This window comes from Urocampus carinirostris, chromosome 3, assembly GCF_059441175.1.
Source record: "Urocampus carinirostris isolate Australia breed hairy pipefish chromosome 3, RoL_Ucar_1.0, whole genome shotgun sequence".
NCBI classification, from domain to species: Eukaryota; Metazoa; Chordata; class Actinopteri; order Syngnathiformes; family Syngnathidae; genus Urocampus; species Urocampus carinirostris.
Window position 1 is genome coordinate 11,384 of NC_142351.1, and position 16,133 is coordinate 27,516.

Genomic DNA, 16,133 nt, shown 5'->3' on the forward strand with positions numbered 1-16,133 from the left:
CCCTAACCCTAACCCTAACCCTAACCCTAACCCTAACCCTAACCCTAACCCTAACCCTAACCCTAACCCTAACCCTAACCCTAACCCTAACCCTAACCCTAACCCTAACCCTAACCCTAACCCTAACCCTAACCCTAACCCTAACCCTAACCCTAACCCTAACCCTAACCCTAACCCTAACCCTAACCCTAACCCTAACCCTAACCCTAACCCTAACCCTAACCCTAACCCTAACCCTAACCCTAACCCTAACCCTAACCCTAACCCTAACCCTAACCCTAACCCTAACCCTAACCCTAACCCTAACCCTAACCCTAACCCTAACCCTAACCCTAACCCTAACCCTAACCCTAACCCTAACCCTAACCCTAACCCTAACCCTAACCCTAACCCTAACCCTAACCCTAACCCTAACCCTAACCCTAACCCTAACCCTAACCCTAACCCTAACCCTAACCCTAACCCTAACCCTAACCCTAACCCTAACCCTAACCCTAACCCTAACCCTAACCCTAACCCTAACCCTAACCCTAACCCTAACCCTAACCCTAACCCTAACCCTAACCCTAACCCTAACCCTAACCCTAACCCTAACCCTAACCCTAACCCTAACCCTAACCCTAACCCTAACCCTAACCCTAACCCTAACCCTAACCCTAACCCTAACCCTAACCCTAACCCTAACCCTAACCCTAACCCTAACCCTAACCCTAACCCTAACCCTAACCCTAACCCTAACCCTAACCCTAACCCTAACCCTAACCCTAACCCTAACCCTAACCCTAACCCTAACCCTAACCCTAACCCTAACCCTAACCCTAACCCTAACCCTAACCCTAACCCTAACCCTAACCCTAACCCTAACCCTAACCCTAACCCTAACCCTAACCCTAACCCTAACCCTAACCCTAACCCTAACCCTAACCCTAACCCTAACCCTAACCCTAACCCTAACCCTAACCCTAACCCTAACCCTAACCCTAACCCTAACCCTAACCCTAACCCTAACCCTAACCCTAACCCTAACCCTAACCCTAACCCTAACCCTAACCCTAACCCTAACCCTAACCCTAACCCTAACCCTAACCCTAACCCTAACCCTAACCCTAACCCTAACCCTAACCCTAACCCTAACCCTAACCCTAACCCTAACCCTAACCCTAACCCTAACCCTAACCCTAACCCTAACCCTAACCCTAACCCTAACCCTAACCCTAACCCTAACCCTAACCCTAACCCTAACCCTAACCCTAACCCTAACCCTAACCCTAACCCTAACCCTAACCCTAACCCTAACCCTAACCCTAACCCTAACCCTAACCCTAACCCTAACCCTAACCCTAACCCTAACCCTAACCCTAACCCTAACCCTAACCCTAACCCTAACCCTAACCCTAACCCTAACCCTAACCCTAACCCTAACCCTAACCCTAACCCTAACCCTAACCCTAACCCTAACCCTAACCCTAACCCTAACCCTAACCCTAACCCTAACCCTAACCCTAACCCTAACCCTAACCCTAACCCTAACCCTAACCCTAACCCTAACCCTAACCCTAACCCTAACCCTAACCCTAACCCTAACCCTAACCCTAACCCTAACCCTAACCCTAACCCTAACCCTAACCCTAACCCTAACCCTAACCCTAACCCTAACCCTAACCCTAACCCTAACCCTAACCCTAACCCTAACCCTAACCCTAACCCTAACCCTAACCCTAACCCTAACCCTAACCCTAACCCTAACCCTAACCCTAACCCTAACCCTAACCCTAACCCTAACCCTAACCCTAACCCTAACCCTAACCCTAACCCTAACCCTAACCCTAACCCTAACCCTAACCCTAACCCTAACCCTAACCCTAACCCTAACCCTAACCCTAACCCTAACCCTAACCCTAACCCTAACCCTAACCCTAACCCTAACCCTAACCCTAACCCTAACCCTAACCCTAACCCTAACCCTAACCCTAACCCTAACCCAGCTATCCCGGGGCAACTTTTTACCACATGGCACATCTTCTAGAGAAAACTCCACGGAATTACAAGGTACAAAGGGTCATCTTGTCCGTTGGAGTAAACAACAGGGAACAACAGCCCAAGAAGACAGCTGTCAAACAACTCCAAATGATGGTGAAAAATACCAAAGCCACCTTCCCAGCAGCTGAAATCTGGATACCGCTGATCAACTACTCACAGCGACTAGAAGACCTCCATAAAAACAACCTGGAGGAAATCAATGACCACATCTCGAGAAACATGCCATTCCTCCCAAAACTCCCGGAGCGCGACTTCCACACCACCGAAGACGGGATCCACTGGACAGGTGAGACAGCGGACAAGATGTTGGAACACTGGTTTCACAATTTAAACTAGACATCCCCACGAACCCAAATAGGGAGGGGTATAAGAACATCATTCTACTAGCTCAGAATTTCACACCTACAGAAAACCAGATTAGTGTACTCGAGAAGGGCTTATCGTTCGTCCCCACTGTGGACGTCCGAAAGAGACAAAAGGAGATTTTGAGAGGGGAACTACACGAATTCCACCGAAAGCTTAAATTAGCAGCCTTTTTCAACAGGTCAGAAGATTTAGAACAAAGACATTTCATACCAAAGTCTAATTGGGAACCGAGCAACAATCAAATCCCTAACATAATAACACAAATAATTAACGATAATCAAAGCCTAATTGACACACTTAACCCGCAGTCCCACAGAGACAAGGATAACCTTAGCAGAGGAGAATGTGAAGCCCTCTTTCAATTAGCTAACAACAAACAGATAGTTATTAAACCAGCAGACAAGGGTAGTGCAATAGTTATCCTAGACAGAACACAATATATATATGAAGCACACAGACAATTAAACAATACGTCACATTATAAGAAATTAACAAAACCAATATACCCAGAAACAGCCCAGAAAATAGAAGATATCCTACAAACACTTCTAGAAAATGAATATATAACTAAAAAACAAAAACGCTACCTAATAGGGGAAGAGGAAGCCAGACCCCGTAGATTTTACCTGCTACCTAAAATACACAAATCACCACTAACGTGGACTATTCCGTATGAAGTGCCGACAGGAAGACCTATCGTCTCAGACTGTGGCAGCGAATCCTACAGGATCGCCGAATACATAGACCACTTTCTCACTCCACTAGCCACAAAACATAATAGCTACATTAAAGATACATATGATTTCGTAAACAAAATAAAACAGATTAAAATAACGCAGGAAACAATCTTATTTACCATAGACATAGATAGCCTCTACACAAACATAAACACGGTCGCAGGGTTAACAGCAGTAAAGCGCTGGATGGAAAAATACCCGGACGACAAACGCCCAGACACAGTACTAATACAACTCTTAGAAATTAACCTCACTAGGAACGACTTTGAATTCAACAAGGAATTCTACTTACAGATCAGTGGCACAGCCATGGGTAAAAAGTTTGCACCTGCCTATGCTGACATTTACATGGCGCATTGGGAGGAAACAGCTTTTGAAAAATGCGACAAACTACCCACCAATTATTTTAGGTACTTAGATGACATTTGGGGAACGTGGACACATAGCAAAGAAGAATTTCAAATTTTCATAGAAATGCTCAACACACACCATAGTACAATTACGGTCAAACACTCCACAAATGACCACCAAATAGATTTTCTAGACACAACTACTTATAAGGGACCCTCATTCACTCAAACACAAACTTTAGACACAAAGGTCTTCTTTAAAGACACAGACACACATGCACTCTTACACAAAAACAGCCTTCATCCAAAGCACACCTACAGAGGCTTAATAAAATCACAGTTGCTCAGATTCCACAGAATCTGCTCGCAACGTACGGACTTTGAAAAGGCCACCCAAACCCTTTTCAAGGCACTGCGACCAAGAGGATACTCAAGGTCCTTCCTCAGACAAGTCCGTAAAACATTTTTAACCACAGGGCTACGAGACACGCAGAAAATCATTCCGCTAATTACCACGTACTCAGAATTTAGCCAAATTGCTAATAGAAAAATTAGACAAAATATCAATCAGACACTACAGAACACAGACATAATTCAAGACTACAAAATCATCCCAGCCTTTAAAAGGAACAAAAACCTCAAAGATTACTTAGTAAAAAGCAAACTACCTGAAATTAACACAATACAAACACAGGCGCCCACATTTTACAAACAAGCCACCACAGTTAGGAACACCATTACAAAAACAAACTACCTGATTAAACAAAGAATCACTCCTACCACAGAAAACTGTATTTATGTCATAAAATGTAAACACTGTGACATTAAATATGTAGGAGAGACAGGAAATTCTATCAGATGTAGACTAGCACAACACATTTACAACATTAGGAACCTTAGACAAATTAATACACATCTTGTTGCACACTTCATTCATCATGGGATACAAGCTTTAGAAATATCGGGCCTTCAAACAAATAGCAATTGGACACAAAAAGAAAGACGCTTAGCAGAAAAAGACTGGATAAAAAAACTAAACACTCTCTTTCCTAATGGACTAAACGAACGCAGGTAAGACACACAAAAAAACACTATATTTTCCTGTATGGCGAGTGCTAAAAAATTGGTTTCCCGGGGACCCCCAGAAAAAATTTATTTTGGGGGACCTTGGGAAAGCAATATTGTTTCAAAAACCTAACCCTAACCCTAACTTTCTAACCCTAACCCTAACCCTCTAACTCTAACCCTAACCCTCTAACTCTAACCCTAACCCTCTAACCCTAACCCTCTAACCCTAACCCTCTAACCCTAACCCTCTAACCCTAACCCTCTAACCCTAACCCTCTAACCCTAACCCTCTAACCCTAACCCTCTAACCCTAACCCCTAACCCCTAACCCTAATGGACTAAACGAACGCAGGTAAGACACACAAAAAAACGCTATATTTTCCTGTATGGCGAGTGCTAAAAAATTGGTTTCCCAAGGACCCCCAGAAAAATTTTTTTTGGGGGACCTTGGGAAAGCAATATTGTTTCAAAAACCTAACCCTAACCCTAACCCTAACCCTAACCCTAACCCTAACCCTAACCCTAACCCTAACCCTAACCCTAACCCTAACCCTAACCCTAACCCTAACCCTAACCCTAACCCTAACCCTAACCCTAACCCTAACCCTAACCCTAACCCTAACCCTAACCCTAACCCTAACCCTAACCCTAACCCTAACCCTAACCCTAACCCTAACCCTAACCCTAACCCTAACCCTAACCCTAACCCTAACCCTAACCCTAACCCTAACCCTAACCCTAACCCTAACCCTAACCCTAACCCTAACCCTAACCCTAACCCTAACCCTAACCCTAACCCTAACCCTAACCCTAACCCTAACCCTAACCCTAACCCTAACCCTAACCCTAACCCTAACCCTAACCCTAACCCTAACCCTAACCCTAACCCTAACCCTAACCCTAACCCTAACCCTAACCCTAACCCTAACCCTAACCCTCTATCAGATGTAGACTAGCACAACACATTTACAACATTAGGAACCTTAGACAAATTAATACACATCTTGTTGCACACTTCATTCATCATGGGATACAAGCTTTAGAAATATCGGGCCTTCAAACAAATAGCAATTGGACACAAAAAGAAAGACGCTTAGCAGAAAAAGACTGGATAAAAAAACTAAACACTCTCTTTCCTAATGGACTAAACGAACGCAGGTAAGACACACAAAAAAAACGCTATATTTTCCTGTATGGCGAGTGCTAAAAAATTGGTTTCCCAAGGACCCCCAGAAGAATTTTTTTTGGGGGACCTTGGGAAAGCAATATTGTTTCAAAAACCTAACCCTAACCCTAACCCTAACCTAACCCTAACCCTACTCTAACTCTAACCCTAACCCTCTAACCCTAACCCTCTAACCCTAACCCTCTAACCCTAACCCTCTAAACCCTAACCCCTAACCCCTAACCCCTAACCCTAACGGACTAAACGAACGCAGGTAAGACACACAAAAAAAACGCTATATTTTCCTGTATGGCGAGTGCTAAAAAATTGGTTTCCCAAGGACCCCCAGAAGAATTTTTTTGGGGGGACCTTGGGAAAGCAATATTGTTTCAAAAACCTAACCCTAACCCTAACCCTAACCCTAACCCTAACCCTATCCTGGATGGCGAGTGCAGAAACTTAGTTTCCCAAGGACCTTCCAAAAAAATTTTTTGGGGGGACCTTGAGAAAGTAAGATTGCTTCCTAACCCTAACCCTAACCCTCTAACTCTAACCCTAACCCTAACCCTCTAACCCTAACCCTCTAACCCTAACCCTCTAACCCTAACCCTAACCCTCTAACTCTAACCCTCTAACCCTAACCCTAACCCTCTAACTCTAACCCTCTAACCCTAACCTTCTAACCCTAACCCTCTAACCCCTAACCCCAATGGACTAAACGAACGCAGGTAAGACACACAAAAAAACGCTATATTTTCCTGTATGGCGAGTGCTAAAAAATTGGTTTCCCGGGGACCCCCAGAAGAATTTTTTTTGGGGGACCTTGGGAAAGCAATATTGTTTCAAAAACCTAAAAACCTAACCCTAACCCTAACCCTAACCCTAACCCTAACCCTAACCCTAACCCTTTCTTTAAACACCCGGCAAAAACGTGTGAGAAATGAACAATGGCACACTCCTATAACAAGCGCGTTTATTGGTCAACACGAGACTTCAACCAATCGCAAGTACGTTTCATTTCAGTTACGGAAACACTCAAATGGCATGCTGTCGAGACGAAATCGTTTTTTTTTACCAATTAAAACACCGGAAATTTTAAAATTTTATTTTTGGAGATAAAAAAAGCGGAATTCCGCGAATTAGCGGAAAAATCACATCCCTGCATTATTTCATGTGACCACAAGAGGGAGCTAAAGCGACACCAGTCACAAATACAGAATAACCCTAACCCTTAAACCCTAACCCAAATCCCTAAACCATAACCTTAAACTTATCCCCCCAACCACAACCAAAAAACTTAACCCTAGCAACAGAGCCATATCCAGTACAAATAAAACCACATTACACTTACCAAGAATGACCATCAGGGCGCGCCATATCATCATTTTCGCGTTACTTAGGTATGCTGATAAATGACGATAGAAACCTTACAAAAATACAACTACAATAATACTACAAAAACACCACCGTTACAACAAAAATTCTACTTAAAAAAATCCAGCCATGAAAACACAACATTAACATTCGAACATTCTCCAAGTATTTCAAGCGCTAGTCCGAAGCCCACCCCCCAAAAAAAAAAATCCAATGCCCTCCACCTTAGACAATCCACGAGCATGTGTTGTGCAATCCACAGCCAGGAGGAAAGAAATAATCCAATTCCTACCTAGAGTAGCGCCACCTTGTTGTGGAAGTGATCAGGCGATGTCCCTCGTTGGCTCCAAGGAGTCCGGGTCGAGGGAGGTAGTTTTAGGTCTCTCTTGAGTTGTTCTGAAATAATTGTTATCAAAAGTTTGAGGTATTCTTTCATAAAGCGTGCAATGCAGTATTCAAAAAAGCATTCCTTTAATACTTCTGCGGTAGTCCTTTTGTAATATTTCTGCGTAGTGCAGTACTGTAGTTTTATTTTGTATGAAATGAAATGATCTGCATTTATATAGCGCTTTTCAAGTCAATGACTTCCCAAAGCGCTTTACATTGTGCTTCACATTTCCCAATAGCGGCCGTGATCTGTGCAGCCATGTAAGGCGCTAACCTGCTTATTGGGGGTATAGGGGTATCAGTGTCTTACCCAAGGACACTTCGGCATGTAACACGGACAAGCCGGGATTCGAACTGGGATCCCTCAATCCTAAAACGATCGCTCTACCTCCTGAGCTACTGCCGCCCCATTTTGTAATATTTAGTCGTGTTTTACACGAGTATTATAACACAATTTCCTTCTGTAGCATTGTTGTAGGACTTCTGTTGTAATATTCATGTACAAGTCTTTTTGCATCATTTCTGTTGTCATATTTCGTAGTATTTTCTATCGTAGAACTCTTATAGTACATCCGCAGTAACACTGTAGTTGTTTTGGTATTATTGTTGTCGTATTTTGATATGATATCTGCAGTTGTGTTTTTATCGTATTACCGTACTTTTATTTCATAGTAGTGTTTTTACAGTAGTATTAAAAGACTATTTCCTCAGTGTAATTATTATACTGTATATGCAGTATTTTTGGAGTTGAATTTGTTGTAATATTCATTTGTGTTCGTCTTGCCGTAGGTCGCCCACCCTCGATCCGGGTGCCCAGCACCCCTAAAGCTCTAAAACTCAAATCGGCCCTGCTCCTATGAGCAACAACATGGCGCCCCAAGCCACTTACAAGAGGAACCTAAAATGGCGGCCAACTGTTGCGCCAAGCTACTGGCATTAACGTCGAAACTGAACAATGTGCAAGAAAAAAAAAATACAACGACGATACAAAACAGAGACGACAAATATTTAAAGTAAATCTCACATGAGTTTAATGTTATCCTTTCTTTTCTAGGAGCAACGTTATCGGACCGCGGGACCTGAAATGGCGGCAACGTGTCGCCCCACGTTAAATTGATCACATTTACAAAGAAAATAAACGACGACAATACAGAAAATGTCATCTACAGAGACGACGAACATTAAAAGTCAATCTCACATGCGTTTGAAACGTTATCCGCCGTTTCTCCGAGCAACATCGTTCGTTCAAGTGCGTCACACTCGAAAGGGGAAAGAGTTTCCAAACAAACTCACCAAAAGTCGTCTTGTTGAGATTTTTTTCTGGTCTTCACGAATCGCCTAATGGAAAAATATTCATGTTGCATCTTTTCGGGTGACCTGCAATGGCGGGCGCCGCTCGGACGCTCGCGTTTGAATATGAGTGGGCGGGACAAATGAAGATGCGCTCCGAGCGAAGCGTCACGTGACCGGAAATACGAAGCCTCGTTTCCGGCGGAGCTGGTCTAACCGACCTCATATATTATTTTGTCTTCATTCTGATCATAAAAGACGTGAGACCTAGAAATATTTTTCTTTGACATGGAAAAGGAGACTCCAAAAAGTACTAAGTCCCGGTGCCGAGGCCAAGCCAGGCGAGCGGAAAGCGTGCAGTGGAAAAGAGACACCCTGTCATCACAAGAGCAATTAGCACGCATTCGCAGTGTTGCAGAAATGAGTTCTTTGCTGTCCCATTCCGATGCTGAGATTATTATTCAAGCCCTACTCCCGATCTCCCCAAGTCTAGCATGAAGAGCCTGCAGCTGATACAAAATGCTGCAGCGGGGCTTTTAACTAAGACAAGAAAGTTTGATCACATGACCCCAATAAACAGCATTGGCTCCCTGTATGTTTAAGATACGAATTTAAAGTTCTGTTGGTATTGTACAAAATGATGTGTAACAGAGTTGAAATTTAATTGTTTTGAATGTGTTTTTTGAATTCCCACAAAATCTGTGTTTTTGTTGTATTACTGTTAATATTCCGGTACCTCGTTCAGTTGTTAAGTCACGGGCGTCTGCGACTGTCTTTTCCGTTTGGCACTTTATGGGCTTCGGCGCTTGCCGTAGCTTCAGCTAAATAGCATCGCGCTGAAGGTAAGAGGTGCCCAATATCAGTTGGATAAAAAAAATGCATATTTTGCTAGACATATGAGCTGCTTTCGAAATTATTTTTGTATATAAAGATATATAAGTTGTTCTAAATGATGTATATTAAAAAAAGCACTAAATAAGAAGTAAAGCAATACAGCTTGAAATGAAGATGCAACGTGTTTAGATGCAACCACGCCACGAGGTGCGGCCTGTTGAGCGATGACCCGTTCTTTTGTATCTTTAATATTTTAGATAATTGCAGTCGTGAACAAATGCCCCTGACTTTTGTATTGTTTTGTTTACTGAATGCAGGTGCGTGGGAAAGTTATGTTCATTGTTATTATGGAAGTTTCATTATTAACGTGCTCGCATGTTGTCTGCTTGCCGTAGCTGAAGTGAATTTGTAAGCGCTGAAGATAATTGCAGTCGTGAACAGAGGCCCCTGACTTTTGTATTGTTTTGTTTACTGAATGCAGGCAATAGAGGGGTTTGAGGTCCTAAGATTACCCACAATGCATTTGCTGGTGGGCATTTTGGAAGTCAACAAAGCTTTTCACTTCATTGTCATTGTTCAGCGAACAAGTCGGATTCTACATCATAATGCCGAATACGTGCGTTATTGTTGGCTGTTGTAGCCGAGGGGTTAAGGGCGGGAAGGGCTTCTTTAGACTTCCGAAGTGTGTTTACAATCAGGGGATTGAAGCTCAGGAGAAAAGTCAACGGCGAAGACGAATGTGGCTGGCAGCTATCAACCGGTCCGATTTGCCGAAGCTTGACTGTGTTCGTGTTTGTTCTGACCACTTTCTGACAGGTAAATTGAATTAGTTATGATGTAGAAATCCATTTTAAAAAGGTTATGGGACATGTGTAGCCTATGTACATCTGTCGACACCATTCAAGTATGGCTAGGTTAAATACAGTAGGTGTTGCTTCTTGAGTAACATTTCTGAAAAAATATTCTTCACACAGAATCGACGATGACTTGTCAACAATGATCCATGGTTGTAAACTTGGCTGAGACAAACTCTGAGAATGTAGAACTTTCCCTTTCACAATCTTGTTTTCGTCACCTTCGCTCGTGTGCACAGACACATCCCGAACCCAACCGGACACAAATCTGTCGTAGGCTTCCATACTTTTGTCATTTTGAAAATCCTTCAGTTCACAAAAGGGACTCGGGTGGAAAATAAGACAAGTTCGATGTAAGTCACACACGCAACAAATCGGGATCAGACTTCCAAGTCCTTGTTTTGAATTTTGTAGGGATCCAATTGTCCAATAAAATGCAACTTTGCAGCGAACCGCTCGCGTGTTTGCTTGTCTAAACTCTCCACGCAGTTTTCCATAGTGTCGATGGACAAAATCCGTACACAAACGAAGCTCGTTGAGTAAATCAATAGACAAACCGAGTCAATATTTGCTCCTCTCGCTATCACCGCTTTGATCGATTGACTTCCGAAATGGCGGCACGAAGCCGTGTTACTATTTTTAGCACAGAGCTCGGAGCCCTCTATAAACCCAGAGATTGTGAAACCTTGTGTCGTGCATGAAAGAGGATCGCTACACGAGTAGATCGATTGTAATTTGCAGTGCTTTTCCGATTCTATGTCAAAACTTGCAAAATCCGTATGCTGTCCTTAGAAGATGCTTCAAGAAATATACGGAAATAATACAGAAAAAAAAGCTAAACGGAGCTTCGGCGAGCACTTTTGTCAACCGGAAGTTGTCTGGGTGAAGCCCAGACCCCTTTCTTCCGGGTCACTCAAGGTGTGGTGTCGTGTAATACACTCCCCTTCCTGCGGTGTCGCTGTATACTAATGCGCAGCCTTGTACTTGTGCTTGATAACTACCGAAGAAGAAGTTAAGTAAACACTCTATGAATGTACGGTCCGTGCCTGTCTCTGAATCCGGCTCCAACCCTACTACATACACAACACTCATCTGCTTTCAAGATTGAATGGTGAGCTCCAAACGCCATTAGAATGTACTCCAGAGGGAAAGGACATTTCAAAGAGGAGCTTCAAGAAGGAAGCGAGCGAGAAGATCGACGGCCGGACCAAGTTAGCATTAGCCAGCAGCTACAAGTTGCGTTGAAAGGAGCAGGTTGGTCCCTTCACCGTTCATAACATTTTTGGAATTTCATTTTCCACTTATGGAGTCAATTTACTATAAATATCTTGTTACTTTTCGATATTCTTGATGCGACTGCTAGGGGGTGGACTCCATTTGTTTCACGTCACTTCTAGCTATGCTCATCTACTATAAGCTCCGAGCTAGCGGAATTGCGTTATATCGTTTTGTTTTTAAAGTAAATAAATTGCATTTTCCATTCACTAGTCTAAAGGGTCGGACATGCATTTGTAAATTCAAACTTATCATGGCGTTACTATGTTTTGCCAACACCGTTCCTTGTATCTAGTCAGGTCCTGTTTATTTCTTTGGCCCTTCATCACAAAGAGTCTCTAAGGGCTGCACGGATCAAAGACTATTGCAAACTATGATTACAGACTATTATGACAGCATCCCCTCACCTAAGACCTACACGAGGGCAAATAATACACCGATATTGTCAACAGAAAATAGAGGTTATTCATATGCTATAGTGTAGTAGTGTGTTTTAAGCTTCGATAGAAACATTTACAACAGGCTACTTTTACAACAGTACGCGTTGACCTTTGAATGTTTATAGCATTGCCGAAAGCAAAATGTGACTTGATGTCAGGTTTTGTACATGATTGATTATGATTCGGTTAACACACTTGGGATCGATGTTGCTCTCCGTTAATGTCCACGGACATAGCGTGATTGCTAAGACCAGTGGAAGCTTAAAGGGAATGTTGTTCCCTGGATATTTTTTCAAACAATTCCAATTCCGAGGAAACGTTAATGAACACGCCAGAGGTGAAACAGACAAGTTACACAAAAATAGCATAATGTCTCCAAGTATGGTTAGTGTGAATGGGAAAGGTTCATGGACAAAATGTATTGTTTTCCATGAAAAGGTGGTAACCTAGATTTTTTCAACCTGACATTTGTGAATATTGAATTGGGCTATAGTGATAAGATTCCTTCAAAAATGTTTCTTTTGGCTTGTTTTGATATGTTTGTGACCCAAATAGTTTGAAGTCATTGTCAAAGTTGCCTCTTGATAAGAGTAAAGATGCAATAACTGGGAAACCTTAATAGTATATATGGAATTTATGTTACAAGCAAAGAACCATGTAAGGGAATGATGTTCCATATACTTTCAGGATTTTTTTGAGCCAATTGATTTGAAAACCACTCTTTCAAGAAATTGTAATCCTCCCGTTACGTCATCTTAAGCAATAAGAGAGTTTTGAAGATGGAAAATCGCAAAGCGGTCTGTCGATCTTGCTTTTCGTTCGTTTGGACGTTTCATCTTCAAAAGTGTCACAACATCTTGCTCTTCATGAAATGATCCGCATTTCTCTAGCGCTTTTCAGGTCAATGACTTCCCAAAGCGCTTTACATTGTGCTTCGCATTTCCCGATAGCGGCCGTGATCTGTGCAGCCATGTAAGGCGCTAACCTGCTTATTGGGGGTTCAGTGTCTTACCCGAGGACACTTCGACATGTAACACGGACAAGCCGGGATTCGAACTGGGATCCCTTAATCCTAAAACGATCGCTCTACCTCCTGAGCTACTGCCGCCCCCTCTTCAAACAGCATTCCGTATGAAATGTGCCGGCAGTAGACTCCAAATCAGAAGAAAGCCCTTTCTTTGCAGCCCACATTACCACAATGATTTATCTGTGCAGCTATACCTTGGGTCATGCCTTCTCTGTAAATATAAACATTGAGAGGGGTTTTGTTGAATTGTCTTTATTGTCATTGATAACAACATAGTGTAAACGCCAATCCGCTTGGCACTCCAGGTGAAACAGGGAATAAAAGGCTTTTAGAGGGAAAATAAGGTTAAAATATCCATATCCATGTAAAACTTGTGTTATTCAAATATCATTTTTTGACTCTGAAATCCCTCGAGTATTTTCGTAGCAAGACGAAGGCCGCGATTGACGTGGATGGAAGATGTTATGAGTGCACTGCGGGAAAGAGGCCGAAATACAGTAGAAGCTAGAGCTCTTGTTGGTGATGGGAATGAGTGGAGAGGTGTTGTAAAAGGATAGTGGGATGTTTAGACGGGTTCTAAGGGACGGGCAGGGCACCCGTATGATGCGGCAGGGGTAAACTGGCCAAAGCTGTCGGGCCCTGCTGTTGACCAGAAGAGTGTGTTGCATCACCCTGACCAGAGTGACACGGACGCTTTCTGGCGTCCCGTCTGGTGGGACGAGAGCATGAACAACGTGGGCGCTTAACTTGTTTGGGTGTTTGGCTTTTAGGTTGGCCATGGTCCTTCTACTTTTTCCCTTTTATTGATTTGATTTGTTTGTATGTGTTTGTCTTGCTGCCGCTCACCCCTCTCCAGGGATATGACCAGGATAGATCGATAGATTTTTGTAGCAATGTGCATGCTGTTAAAAAAAAGTTTTTTTTTTTTTATGTGTAGCGATTTTTCCAACCCATGTGGTTCCTGTGTCTTGCAGACATCAGTCAAGAGAATCTTCTTCCTTGGCAAGAGAAGACAAAGTGGCTTGGCGTCAAAAAGGAGGAAGAGGAGTATTTGGAGACAGCTGACGTTAAAAAGGAGGAGGAATTTTTCGAGACGGTTGACATTAAAAAGGAGGAGGCGGATTTGGTTCCCGATCAAATGAAAAAGGAGGAAGACTCGAGAGAGTTTCCTGTGACTGTGGCGCGTTTGACCTCCAGAGATCGACGTGAAGAGAGCAAGGAGAAGGTGTCTCCGAGCATAAGCTCCGGTACGACGGACGATGACGACGACTCGTCTGACTCTGCGCACGACGATGGCGACAAACAGTCGGAGGGTGTTAACGTTCACAAATGTTCGCAGTGTGGAAAAAGTTTTAGGCTCAAGCATCACCTGAAGTCTCACATTATTGTCCACACTGGTGAGAAACCTTTCACCTGCTCAGTTTGTGGTCAAAAATTCGCCTGGAAATTATGCTTAAAGAGACACTCTATAACGCACACTGGTGAAATACCTTTTGCCTGCTCAGTTTGTGGTAAAATATTCAGCCAAAAAGGACATTTGGAAAGCCATACAAGAACCCACAGTGGTGAAAAACCATTTGCCTGTTCAGTTTGTTGTCAGACATTTAGCCAAAAAGCACATTTGAAAGGCCACATAAGAACCCACACTGGTGAAAAACCTTACACTTGCTCAGTTTGTGGTCAGAAATTCACCCAAAATGGACATTTGAAAAGCCACTTAAGAACCCACACTGGTGAAAAACCCTTTACCTGCTCAATCTGTGGTCAAAAATTCACAAAAAGAGTCAACTTAAAAAGACACACAAGAATCCATACTGGTGAAAAAGATTTTGCCTGCTCTGTTTGCGGTCAAAGATTCTCTTGTCGAGTCAATGTTCAGGTTCACGAGTGTGCTGGTGTGAATAGTAGTCATCACTCGGCTTGATATGAGCTCGTGCTTTGCGATGGCATTTAAAACAAATCGGATACCGCTGAATTCATTCATTTGTGTACACTCGACATCGTAGATATATCTCAACATAGCCTATTTTAGTGTTCTTGTTTTTAAATACGTTGACTTTTTTGAAATTCACAGAGAGCCTGGGCCTAAAAATACCTGCAAGAACCCACACTGGTGAGAAACCTTATGCCTGCTCAGTTTGTGGTCAAGGATTAACCCTTGAAAAGCCCGCACAATAATCCATCATTTCTTTTTGTTTTTATCATGTTCCAAATAAGGTTGCGCTCATTCATTCAAGTACAAGATTGCTGTTACTCAATCCCATTAAGATGGCAGCAGACAATTCATTTTACGTATAGCAAAATCATTTATCCACAAAAGAAATGTTAACCCTCTTTTTAAAATGTTGTCAGTGAATTAGGTTTTTTTTTTGGGGTTGAATCTTTAAATACGTTAAACAATGTGCAAATGATAAATAACATCTGTTGTGTTGAGCTAAAACATGTCACCATTATGACTTTATTTAGTTCTCTGTATTTCTGCAGCACTTTCTCTTCCCTTGAAAATGGATACTTTAGTCTCTTTTTTTACTGTTTCATGTCAAATTTGTTTGTAATGAGGCAATATTCAATTCAAAAAAGGGTTTCGAATGAAAGAGTAGTTTTTAAAATATGTATCGCTTTTTCAAATATGATTTTTTTGGGGGGATGAAATGTTCGTTTTTAAAACAATTCTCGATGGTAATGCTGTTTAACCATAATTAATTCACCATTTGTGTTATTGTGGAATATATTTTGTTAAAACCTAATTTTGTCATCAGTTGCATTTGGTGATTTTGTTTGATTGTTTTGTTGAACAAAACGCATAAACATGTCCATACCAATCTCTTATTTTGATCGATTGAAGTTTATTTCTGCACAGCACGCACAAAAAAACAGCGTTTAAAAAAATGACCAAACTGAAACGATAAAATATCTGCGCACGAGG

At 42.4% G+C, this 16,133-nt stretch overlaps 2 protein-coding genes across 2 annotated transcripts; both read left to right on the plus strand.

Moving 5' to 3' along the window:
* The first annotated feature begins 2,010 nt into the window (after positions 1-2,010).
* On the plus strand, positions 2,011-8,347 carry LOC148368159 (uncharacterized). Its single transcript, XM_088329669.1, has 3 exons — positions 2,011-2,326; positions 3,085-3,948; positions 8,277-8,347. Exons 1-3 carry the CDS (start codon positions 2,011-2,013, stop codon positions 8,345-8,347), a joined length of 1,251 nt encoding a protein of 416 aa, XP_088185795.1.
* Positions 8,348-11,486: 3,139 nt separating this feature from the next.
* On the plus strand, positions 11,487-16,029 carry LOC148368160 (uncharacterized). The gene is made up of 2 exons (XM_088330256.1): positions 11,487-11,719; positions 14,182-16,029. Exons 1-2 carry the CDS (start codon positions 11,599-11,601, stop codon positions 15,129-15,131), a joined length of 1,071 nt encoding a protein of 356 aa, XP_088186382.1. The 5' UTR covers positions 11,487-11,598; the 3' UTR covers positions 15,132-16,029.
* The last annotated feature ends 104 nt before the right edge of the window (positions 16,030-16,133 follow it).

Excerpts from the sequence above, each read along its gene's own strand:
- LOC148368159 (XM_088329669.1), top strand. The coding sequence starts at position 2,011 with ATGGCACATCTTCTAGAGAAAACTCCACGGAATTACAAGGTACAAAGG. Across the intron at positions 2,327-3,084 it reads AGACGGGATCCACTGGACAG|TGCCGACAGGAAGACCTATC; the intron begins GTGAGACAGCGG and ends TTCCGTATGAAG. Across the intron at positions 3,949-8,276 it reads GTCCTTCCTCAGACAAGTCC|GTCGCCCACCCTCGATCCGG; the intron begins GTAAAACATTTT and ends GTCTTGCCGTAG.
- LOC148368160 (XM_088330256.1), top strand. The coding sequence starts at position 11,599 with ATGTACTCCAGAGGGAAAGGACATTTCAAAGAGGAGCTTCAAGAAGGA. Across the intron at positions 11,720-14,181 it reads AGTTGCGTTGAAAGGAGCAG|ACATCAGTCAAGAGAATCTT; the intron begins GTTGGTCCCTTC and ends TGTGTCTTGCAG.